The following is a 12,187-nucleotide window of genomic DNA, read 5'->3' on the forward strand; positions in this document are numbered from 1 at the left end:
TTCTCCGTCAGGGTCGCGGGGGGATGCTGGAGCCTATCCCAGCAGTCTTCGGGCGGAAGGCAGGATACACCCTGGACAGGTCATGGTTACATATATATAGTTTATTGTGATAAACTCACTGTAGATGTAAATTGTTTAAAATTTGCTTAGATGCCTAAAACTTTTGCACAGTACTGATATATATAGTATATATAGGATAATGTTAATGTCATCTAATTTTATTTCATTTTAGGTCACTTCTATTTGTCCGTTCATCACAAAATCTTGACACAGTGTAAAGGGGCTGACTTTTTAAAATGATGTAGAAAAAGAATATTTTTTTCTCAGACAGCGATGATGTACAGGATTCATACGGATCCATAGTGTTTTGCACTTCATCGTCAGATATCTCACTTTCTTGCTGAGGCTGGAACGGTGTCACAAATTTAGAGCACCCTAACCTCATTAATGCACTCGCTCAGACCAAATTAGTACTTTTTAAAATATTCACCGGAAAATATGTAAAGGAAATAAATCATCTATGCTAATAACATGGACCCTGCTGCATTCTTCTCTACTCTTAGGTAGATTTAAACCCTGCGTCAAAGTCTGCGCTAGTGTTACTAGGACAAAATGTCTGTATGGTGAGCGTAGTGCAGTGTGTTTGAACACATTGATGAAGCAGTAATCTTACACAGTTTAAGATTAGCATTATGATTTACTTCTTTATTTCTTTTTGGCTAATTCCCATCCATTAGCTAGCTCTCCTCTAATCACACGAAGGCTGCACCAGCTTCCTCTGAGACATGAAGCTCCATCACATCTTTTTAAACTGCTGCTAATGCAACCCCAACGAACAGCTCAACACTTGGAGAGGAAAGCTTTATGTGCTGTTTATCTCCAGGTGGTTGTTAGGAGACTCATTTTCTCTGGAGCTTTTTGAGCTCCAGTTTTGGAAACTCCTGTTCCTTTGGCTTACTCCTTCATTCTGCAAAGCGATTAACTCATATCTCCTCAGGAACATCTCCTGAAAAATGAAGTACTGTATTCTCTCTCATTCATACTTGTGGTCATGTCTCTAGATCGGTGAGCATGGCCCTGGCTGTCCGCCTACAGCCATCGAGAAAGCCAAGCCAAGTTTTTTGGAGCAGGACCCTGGCGGGGCTGCCTTTGCTCCCCACCTGCATAAAAAATGAACTTATTGGAACCAGAAATTGCTGAAATTATTATTGGCAACACAGCACTCTGCGCTTCATGAATATTTTAATTTCCTCACAGAACTCGAAAGGAAATTAGTTCAGGTGTGTGTACATGTGTGTGTATGCACTCATGCATATCTTTGATGTGTTAGTTTCTCAAATGCTGTTGCTTGTTACTGAGAGATGCTTGTTTGTCTGAAGTGTTGGTTAAATCTGCAGGAATGAGACACAAACTTCTAATGTGTTCAGGCAACTGAATCACTGCTGAATGACAATTCAAGCCTGCAGATATCAGCGCTTTTATATAGAGAGGAATGCAGCGCTGAACAATGACTATCAGAGCTAGGCCTTCATTTCAAGGCATAAATATCAAAGACATGATAAAGCTCATCTTCCCAGCACCAATATGGGACTTCTGTAACAAGCTGGCACTAAGCTAAAGGCGATTCACATGAACAAGCTTTGCCCATGATAGGTCATCTCCTTAAAGTCCCAGGCTTACTGTATTCTAAGACTTATTATTCAGTAACAACAAGGACTTCAATGCAAACTGGTTGAGATATTTTTAGGTTATATAAGTGTGTAAGGTGGACACTTGAAGCTTGTAACATACATTGAAGCTTGGATGTGTCAGTTTTACAGTGACTCATTCAGTAAAGGTTCCCAGTATAGAGCTGCCGCCACTGTTCTCCATTCATATAGGATTTAATTGATCCAGGATGGAGGGAATACCATCAAGTAGGGGTTTGAATGTTTCTAGATGGAAGAAGTATAGCCATGAAGGGTTTTGATTGGTTCTTGATCGAACCTTATCCCATACTGGCACACTCCAGTTTTTCATTTCAGTTTTTTATGCATCATTTTTACTCGTTATGTTTTCCAGTAATAAGGTGATGTAGCCTGCCAATCTCAGGATTCTGTCCCCACAAACCATTTTGTAATCTGTTATCCACAGCAGTGATGATCATCTCTGCACTGATTGAGCAAACGCTAGCAAATCTTTGTGTCCTCACCTTCAGAGCCTCGCCGCGCTCTACAGAGACACTGTAATCCAAAACGTGGTCTGATAACATGGCAAGAGTCAGAGATCAGTTTAGAGATCTATGAGTCAGGAGGAAATAAACTCCTCCATTCTAGACTCTGTTACTCTGAGTCACTAATTCATACAGTTAATCTGACATCGGAGTGTTTTCTTTCAAATGAGACAGAGATTGTGACTGTATCCCAAAGTACGTGGGAACAGCACCCTTTTACTTTGGGTTTGCTGTTTCAGGCAAAAAAAATGAACAGGTTAAAGACTACCACAAGGAAATTGGATTGGGACAAAATATCTCCCAAGTTGTCGTTGATCTTGCATTAAGGGATAATGTCCTTAGAGCTTTGGTTGGTCCTGAAATGAGGAAATACCACAGTGAAGGGGTTTAATTAGGCCTGAGTGGAGAATATGCTTGCAAAGAGCTTTGATTCATCTCCTGTAGAGGGGTTATTTCAGTGAAAGCTCCATGTAAAGAAAATATTCCCATGATGGGATTTGATTGATCCTTAAAAAATATAATATTACCATGAAGCATTTAAGGATTATGTATTTTAATATTACTGATGTGGAATTTCTGTTTCAAATCGAAAACCATCCTACTACTGGCCGGCCCTGGCACCGAGAAACCTTGGAGGTGTGGCTAGGCAGATGTCCACAAGCAAAGGGTCATGGTAGCGCATACCCTCCAACAAAAGTACCTGTTGCGTCGTTCAGTTGTTAGTTTATGTGTTTATTGTGTTTGGGTGGGGTTTTTTTGGGGGGGTATACCCCCCCCCCACCCCCCCGCAGTTTCAGTTTCCTGTGTGGGCCCCTTTGTGCTGGTATGTTCAATAGAGAGCACCTCTTTCAGCAGCTTCATGGGCACCTTTGTGTTTCTTCTTCTGCTGATGTCATAATACTGATATCAAATAATTACAAATATATACGACCGATATATCAGCCACCGATATTTTGTGAGCCCACAGTTTTGATTGATCTCTTGTGCCAGGTTTCTTCCCACTAAGAGTTTTGATTGGTCCTCTGAAAGCTTCAGTGGGTGGTGAAGGCTTCCTCAGTGGGGTTCGCTGGCCTTCATCAAGAGCAGCTTTTTTGAAACAGCCCCTTCAGAGACCGTGCAGACCACACAACTCCCACTCAGTCCAACTGCGGTCAACACAATGGGGGAGCGATAGAAAAGGTCGCTGACAATCAGTGTCCCGACAAGCCCTTCTCCCCCCTTACACTCCTCTCGTCCTAAATCACTCAAAATCCCTCAGACCGTTCCACAAACAGCGTTTTCACACAAAGCTGGATGAGCTGCTGCTGTTTCAGGGCTGATTGATTCAGAAACAGGTGGTAAATCAGCAGGTGGTGCTGAGGAACGCAGTGGATGATTTGGTGGGAAAAGTTTGATGTGATAAACAGACCAGCAAAGACTGTAACATTCAGCATTCAGCATCATTCAACATCAATCAAGCTTTGAATGCTACGGTAAATATGAACCTTATTCGGTACAATGGCACTAGTAACAGTAATTTGTATAATGATTTGTATTTGCTTTACCTCATGATGTTGCTCTTACTATCTTTTGGAATGTTCAGAATCTTAAATTAAAATTACATATTATGTTTGACCCTCTAGTAAACAAAGTAATGCAGAGTGGTTTGGTGTTAAATGGCTCATTGTTCAAGACTCTCTTGTGTCCGAAATGGCCCCCAAATCACTGAACCCTACATTACTTAAAAGCAATGTAGTGCATCATGGGTTTCCTCTATCTGCTAGGGTACATCAGCTGTTCACTACTTATTGTTTTGCATTGTGGAATTGTTTGAGTGCACTGGATCTTCTGTACTATGTTTTTTGACACAGCGGTGATGTTAGAAACCAGGTGTAGTCATGACTACAACACATATATAGTTGTTTTATACATCCAAAACCACCATTGAATCTACACGAGTCTTTTGAGTTCATATGGAATATTGATGACGGAAAAAAATGGAAAATCTGAAATAATATGTTCTCTTTGGGGACTATTTTGCCTCACAGTGCCCTGCATGTTATGTATCCCTCCGCCATGAATGGATCTAAAAGCCAAAATCTTCTCAAAACTATCATTGAAAAGTGTCTCAGTCATCAGGGCAGAACTTTCACCACCATTGTGACCTATTCTGACTCGGTAAGTTTCTCTAGACCCTCTAGAACAGAGCGTTTCACACCAAACCACTCTGACGACTCTGTTTAAGTGACACTTTTTTAATCCCACCTCCACATTTAACCCATCCATGAAGTGAAACACCACATACACACTAGTGAATACACACACACTAGGGGGCAGTAAGAACACTTTCCCCAAGCGGTGGGCAGCCCTATCCACGGCGCCTGGGGAGCAATTGGGGCTTAGGTGTCTTACTCAAGGACACCTCAGTTGTGGACTGTCGGCATTGGGGATCGAACCGGCAACTTTCCGGTCACAGGGCAAGTTCGCTAACCTCGAGCCCATGACTGCCCCTCAAATCTTAACCACTAAATTATGGAGGAATTTTGGGGTTTAAAAAAGCAAGCAATACATGTCAGTCACCACTCTGCAGCTCGTGGTCCTAAATGAAGGTGGTTCAGTTGGGTTTAGGGCTGAGGAGTGTATTGGGTTTGGGGACTCTGATGAGGTACTGTAATTGGGGCCAGATTCTTGCATCAGTGAAGATAACTGAAGGTATAGTCACACTGATATGCTCTTAGCTGAAGGCTGCAGCTCTAGGTTTGCTGGCTCCATGGTTTTTAATAATCGTGTGTGATATTTTTACAACGCGTGTGCAGTTTTTTGTGGAATTTCAGGTCTTACGATCATGTGTGGTCATTGTAAAGTGGATTAGAGATGGGAGGCAGAAGACAAATGAGATCATGATTGTCACTGAAAATCTGTGACGCGTTTGGTCATGTCCTAAAATAATCTGTGCACCGGGCTATCTGGAGGCACAGCTGAACCCCTCTTCTAATCTCAAAGGGGGGCTACCAGGGACACTTTACACTGTGGCTTCAGGCGGTGATGGAAGGCTGTATTCTATTACCAGCTCTAAGGGGAACTAGATGGACATCTGAGTGGTCTTATCTGTCACACATATATGGTCATTGAACGTCCTATTAACTGTCGAATAAAGAACAATTATTCAGATCATTCTCCGCTGGATTTTAGGTTTCAGTCAGGTTTACGACTACACTCTTTAAAATGTTCCTCAAGGGTTCTTTAGTGAAGACAGCGGTTCTATATATAACCATGGACACTCAAAGAATTGTTGGCATACTAAAATGATTCTATGCCTGGTGCATATGGTTCTTTGAGTATCCATGGTTCTATGCAGAACCATTGTCTTTACTGAAGAACCCTTAAAGAACCAGATTTTTTTTTTGCTAAAATTTGTCTTGAATCAGAATATTAGGCCATGCCAACACAGTTCTCAGATTGGCTGATCAGCAGTTTTTTTAAGCCACATTTTATTATATTTCTACCTTTTTGTTCAAACTTTGCTGGATGTTTAATGTAACCTTTTAAAGATCATATTAACATTGAAAATACTTTTACACAGATTTTGCTTCAAGTTTAATCCCTTAACCCCCTTAAATGGCCTTACTATGTATGGTTTTGATTGCTCCAGGATAGAAGAAATACCACCATGGCAGGTTTTGATTGGTCCTGATAGAGGGAACACCATGATGTATGGTTTTGATTGGTCCTGGATGGAGGGAATACCACCACATAAGTTTTTGATAGGTCCTGGATGGAGAGAACACTACTATGTATGGTTTGGATTGGTCCAAGATAGAGGGAATACCACCATCTAGGGTTTTTTATTGGTCCTGGATGGTGGGGATATCACCATGTAGGGTTTTGTTTGATCCAGGATGCAGAGAATACCACTGTATAGGATTTTGATAGGTCCTGGAAGTAGGGAACACCACTGTGCATGCTTTTGATTGGTCCTAGAAGGAGGGAATACCACCATGTTGGGTTCAGATTCATCCTGGATTGAGGGAATACTTCCATGAATGGTTTTGATTAGTCCTTGTTTGAGGGAATACCTGACTGAAGAGTTTTTTTATTGATTTTACCTTGTCATGTCCATGCAGGGCCTTTTGGTCTAGGACTGAGGGTATACCAACATGAAGAGTTCTGATTGGATCTTGAGTGGAGAGAATATGCTTGTGAAGAGCTTTGATCTGTCCCTTGTAGAGGGATTATTCCAGAGAGTGATCTATACAACACATAGACACTTTTACTGTAATATTGCTTTTCTGTTTACTTGTAGGGGGCATTTTTGAGACGTTGGAGAATGAGCCAGTCAGCGTGGAGGAACTGGCCTTTAAGTTCGCAGTGACCAACATTAACAGAAATAGGACGCTAATGCCCAATACCACACTCACCTATGACATACAGCGCATCAACCTGTTCGACAGCTTTGAGGCTTCTCGCAGAGGTAACATTGCTATGTACTATAACTCTACCCTCATATATCTCTCTATACTGTAACTCTGCCCTTATATATCTCTCTATACTGTAACTCTGCCCTCATATATCTCTCCATACGGTAACTCTGCCTTGATATATCTCTCTATACTGCAACTCTGCCTAAATATATGTCTCTCTATACTGTAACTCTGCCTTCATATATCTCTCTATACTGTAACTCTGCCCTCATATATCTCTCTATACTGTAACTCTGCCCTCATATATCTCTCTATACTGTAACTCTGCCCTCATATGTCTCTCTATAGTGTAACTCTGCCTTCATATATCTCTCTATACTGTAACTCCACCCTCATATGTCTCTCTATACTGTAACTCTGCCCTCATATATCTCTCTATACTGTAACTCTGCCCTCATATGTCTCTCTATAGTGTAACTCTGCCCTCATATGTCTCTCTATACTGTAACTCTGCCCTCATATGTCACTCTATACTGTAACTCTGCCCTCATATATCTCTCTATACTGTAACTCTGCCCTCATATGTCTCTCTATAGTGTAACTCTGCCCTCATATGTCTCTCTATACTGTAACTCTGCCCTCATATATCTCTCTATACTGTAACTCTGCCCTCATATGTCTCTCTATACTGTAACTCTGCCCTCATATATCTCTCTATACTGTAACTCTGCCTTCATATATATCTCTATTCTGTAACTCTGCCCTCATATGTCTCTCTATACTGTAACTCTGCCTTCATATATCTCTCTATACTGTAACTCTGCCCTCATATATCTCTCTATACTGTAACTCTGCCCTCATATATCTCTCTATACTGTAACTCTGCCTTGATATATCTCTCTATACTGTAACTCTGCCCTCATATGTCTCTCTATAGTGTAACTCTGCCTTCATATATCTCTCTATACTGTAACTCTGCCCTCATATGTATTTCTGTATTGTAACTTCACTCTCATATGTCTCTCTTCACTGTAACTCCACCCTCATATATCTCTCTATGCTGTAAGTCTGCCCTCATATGTCTCTCTATGCTGTAACTCTGCCCTTATATATCTCTCTCTGTTGTAACTCTGACCTCATATGTCTCTCTATATTGTAACTCCACCCTCATATGTCTCTCTATACTGTAACTCCACCCTCATATGTATTTCTGTATTGTAACTTCACTCTCATATGTCTCTCTTCACTGTAACTCCACCCTCATATGTCTCTCTATGCTGTAAGTCTGCCCTCATATGTTTCTCTATGCTGTAACTCCACCCTCATGTGTCTCTCTATATTGTAACTCCACCCTCATTTGTCTGTCCATGCTGTAACTCTGCCCTTATATACCTCTCTATGCTGTAACTCTGCCCTCATATGTCTCTATACTGTGACCTTGCCCTCATATGTCTCTCTATACTGTAACTCCACCCTCATATGTCTCTCTATGCTGTAAGTCTGCCCTCCTATGTCTCTCTTTGCTGTAACTCCACCCTCATGTGTCTCTCTATATTGTAACTCCACCCTCATTTGTCTGTCCATGCAGTAACTCTGCCCTTATATACCTCTCTATGCTGTAACTCTGCCCTCATATGTCTCTATACTGTGACCTTGCCCTCATATGTCTCTCCATACTGTAAATCCACCCTCATATGTATCTCTGTATTGTAACTTCACTCTCTTATGTCTCTCTTTACTGTAACTCCACCCTTATATATGTCTCTCTGTTGTAACTCTGACCTCATATGTCTCTCTATATTGTAACTCCACCCTCATATGTCTCTCTATGCTGTAACTCCACCCTCATTTGTTTCTCTATGCTGTAACTCTGCCCTCATATGTCTCTATACTGTGACCTTGCCCTCATATGTCTCTCCATACTGTAACTCCACCCTCTACGTTGTAACTCCACTGTCATGTCTCTCTATGCTGTAACTCTGCCCTTATATATCTCTCTCTGTTGTAACTCTGACCTCATATGTCTCTCTGTATTGTAACTCCGCCCTCATATGTCTCTCTATACTGTAACTCCACCCACATATGTCTCTCTGTATTGTAACCACGCCCTCATATGTCTCTCCATACTGTAACTCCACCCTCATATGTCTCTCTACGTTGTAACTCCACTGTCATGTCTCTCTATGCTGTAACTCTGCCCTTATATATCTCTCTCTGTTGTAACTCTGACCTCATATGTCTCTCTGTATTGTAACTCCACCCTCATATGTCTCTCTATACTGTAACTCCACCCTCATATGTATCTCTGTATTGTAACTTCACTCTCGTATGTCTCTCTTTACTGTAACTCCACCCTCATATGTCTCTCTACGTTGTAACTCCACTGTCATGTCTCTCTATGCTGTAACTCTGCCCTTATATATCTCTCTCTGTTGTAACTCTGACCTCATATGTCTCTCTGTATTGTAACTCCACCCTCATATGTCTCTCTATACTGTAACTCCACCCTCATATGTATCTCTGTATTGTAACTTCACTCTCGTATGTCTCTCTTTACTGTAACTCCACCCTCATATGTCTCTCTATGCTGTAAGTCTGCCCTCCTATGTCTCTCTATGCTGTAACTCCACCCTCATGTGTCTCTCTATATTGTAACTCCACCCTCATTGTCTCTCCATGCTGTAACTCTGCCCTTACATACCTCTCTATGCTGTTAGTCTGCCCTCATATGCCTCTATACTGTGACCTTGCCCTCATATGTCTCTCCATACTGTAACTCCACCCTCATATGTCTCTTTATATTGTAACTCCACTGTCATGTCTCTCTTTGCTGTAACTCTGCCCTTATATATCTCTCCCTGTTGTAACCACGCCCTCATATGTCTCTCTATATTGTAACTCCACCCTCATATGTCTCTCTATACTGTAACCACGCCCTCATATGTCTCTCTATATTGTAACTCCACCCTCATATGTCTCTCTATACTTTAACTCCACCCTCATTTGTCTCTCCATGCTGTAACTCTGCCCTTATATACCTCTCTGTGCTGTAACTCTGCCCTCATATGTCTCTATACTGTGACCTTGCCCTCATATGTCTCTCCATACTGCAACTCCACCCTCATATGCCTCTCTATATTGTAACTCCACTGTCATGTCTCTCTATGCTGTAACTCTGCCCTTATATATCTCTCTATGCTGTAACTCCACCCTCATGTGTCTCTCTATATTGTAACTCCACCCTCATTTGTCTGTCCATGCTGTAACTCTGCCCTTATATACCTCTCTATGCTGTAACTCTGCCCTCATATGTCTCTATACTGTGACCTTGCCCTCATATGTCTCTCTATACTGTAAATCTGCCCTCATATGTATCTCTGTATTGTAACTTCACTCTCTTATGTCTCTCTTTACTGTAACTCCACCCTTATATATGTCTCTCTGTTGTAACTCTGACCTCATATGTCTCTCTATATTGTAACTCCACCCTCATATGTCTCTCTATGCTGTAACTCCACCCTCATTTGTTTCTCCATGCTGTAACTCTGCCCTTATATACCTCTCTATGCTGTAACTCTGCCCTCATATGTCTCTATACTGTGACCTTGCCCTCATATGTCTCTCCATACTGTAACTCCACCCTCATATGTCTCTCTACGTTGTAACTCCACTGTCATGTCTCTCTATGCTGTAACTCTGCCCTTATATATCTCTCTCTGTTGTAACTCTGACCTCATATGTCTCTCTGTATTGTAACTCCGCCCTCATGTCTCTCTATACTGTAACTCCACCCACATATGTCTCTCTGTATTGTAACCACGCCCTCATATGTCTCTCCATACTGTAACTCCACCCTCATATGTCTCTCTACGTTGTAACTCCACTGTCATGTCTCTCTATGCTGTAACTCTGCCCTTATATATCTCTCTCTGTTGTAACTCTGACCTCATATGTCTCTCTGTATTGTAACTCCACCCTCATATGTCTCTCTATACTGTAACTCCACCCTCATATGTATCTCTGTATTGTAACTTCACTCTCGTATGTCTCTCTTTACTGTAACTCCACCCTCATATGTCTCTCTATGCTGTAAGTCTGCCCTCATATGTCTCTCTATGCTGTAACTCCACCCTCATGCGTCTCTCTATATTGTGACTCCACCCTCATTTGTCTCTCCATGCTGTAACTCTACCCTTATATACCTCTCTATGCTGTAACTCTGCCCTCATATGTCTCTATACTGTGACCTTGCCCTCATATGTCTCTCCATACTGTAACTCCACTGTCATGTCTCTCTATGCTGTATCTCTGCCCTTATATATCTCTCTCTGTTGTAACTCTGACCTCATATGTCTCTCTATATTGTAACTCCACCCTCATATGTCTCTCTATACTGTAACTCCACCCTCATATGTCTCTCCATGCTGTAACTCTGCCCTTATATACCTCTCTGTGCTGTAACTCTGCCCTCATATGTCTCTATACTGTGACCTTGCCCTCATATGTCTCTCCATACTGCAACTCCACCCTCATATGCCTCTCTATATTGTAACTCCACTGTCATGTCTCTCTATGCTGTAACTCTGCCCTTATATATCTCTCTCTGTTGTAACTCTAACCTCATATGTCTCTCTATACTGTAACTCCACCCTCATATGTCTCTCTATACTATAACCATGCCCTCATATGTCTCTCTATACTGTAACCTTGCCCTCATATGTCTCTCTATATTGTAACTCCACCGTCATGTCTCTCTATACTGTAACACTGGCATCTTTGTACCCTAAATATGCTCTTTCATATACCTCTTCTGACCCTTAGCGTGTGACCAGCTTGGGCTGGGCGTGGCTGCTGTCTTTGGCCCCTCCCACAGCTCTTCAGTCAGTGCAGTGCAGTCCATTTGCAATGCCTTGGAGGTACCGCACATCCAGACCCGGTGGAAACATCCGTCTGTGGACAACAAGGACAGCTTCTACATCAACCTGCACCCAGATTATGCCCCCATCAGTCGGGCCGTGCTGGAGATTGTGCAGTTCTACAAGTGGAAGACGGTCACGGTTGTCTATGAAGACGCAACAGGTGGGTGGGATCCAGCAATGATGGAGCAGATCTACCATGATGTTGCTATGGTAACAAAACTTTGGATCTCCAAAATGCTGACTTCATAAGAGAAGGCAATTAAATATGCAGTTTTGGAGGACTGCTATTGGTCCATTATTGGCTGTCTAAGTGTTGGTGCTGTCATCTGGAGATTGTGAGGTCGACTCACATTGATGCAGTTATCCATTGCTGTGAGCCCAAGATATCATAGCTGCCCCTCTCTCTCTGCCTGGCTAGGGTGGTCCTCCCATTCCCCCATCACTCAGCACAATGCTAGCCACCATGGGTGTCTCTTAACTGAAGTAACAACATTAGTAGTTAGTGTTCTCCTCCAAGCGTGTTGAGCAGTCTAATAATAATGCATTAGCAGCAGTTTGAAATGATGTGGTGGAACTTCACTTGTCTCAGAGAAAGCATGCTCGATAGCTTTGTGTGACAAAGGGGCCGTACCTAGCGGGTTGAATTGGACACGAGT

At 42.2% G+C, this 12,187-nt stretch overlaps 1 protein-coding gene across 3 annotated transcripts in view; it reads left to right on the top strand.

Moving 5' to 3' along the window:
* The window catches only part of grik1b (glutamate receptor, ionotropic, kainate 1b), a 59,627-nt gene that overhangs the window by 18,305 nt on the left and 29,135 nt on the right, over positions 1–12,187 (top strand). For 2 of the 3 annotated variants that reach the window (XM_017681508.2, XM_017681507.2), the window contains exons 2-3: positions 6,495–6,662; positions 11,434–11,691. In XM_017681508.2, coding sequence (XP_017536997.2) covers positions 6,495–6,662; positions 11,434–11,691 — 426 coding nt within the window. Of the gene's footprint in view, positions 1–3,619; positions 3,685–6,494; positions 6,663–11,433; positions 11,692–12,187 lie in introns of those variants that run through there. The other variant, XM_037546852.1, reaches the window with a different exon arrangement.

This window comes from Pygocentrus nattereri, chromosome 17 (assembly GCF_015220715.1).
Source record: "Pygocentrus nattereri isolate fPygNat1 chromosome 17, fPygNat1.pri, whole genome shotgun sequence".
In the NCBI taxonomy this organism is placed as follows: Eukaryota; Metazoa; Chordata; class Actinopteri; order Characiformes; family Serrasalmidae; genus Pygocentrus; species Pygocentrus nattereri.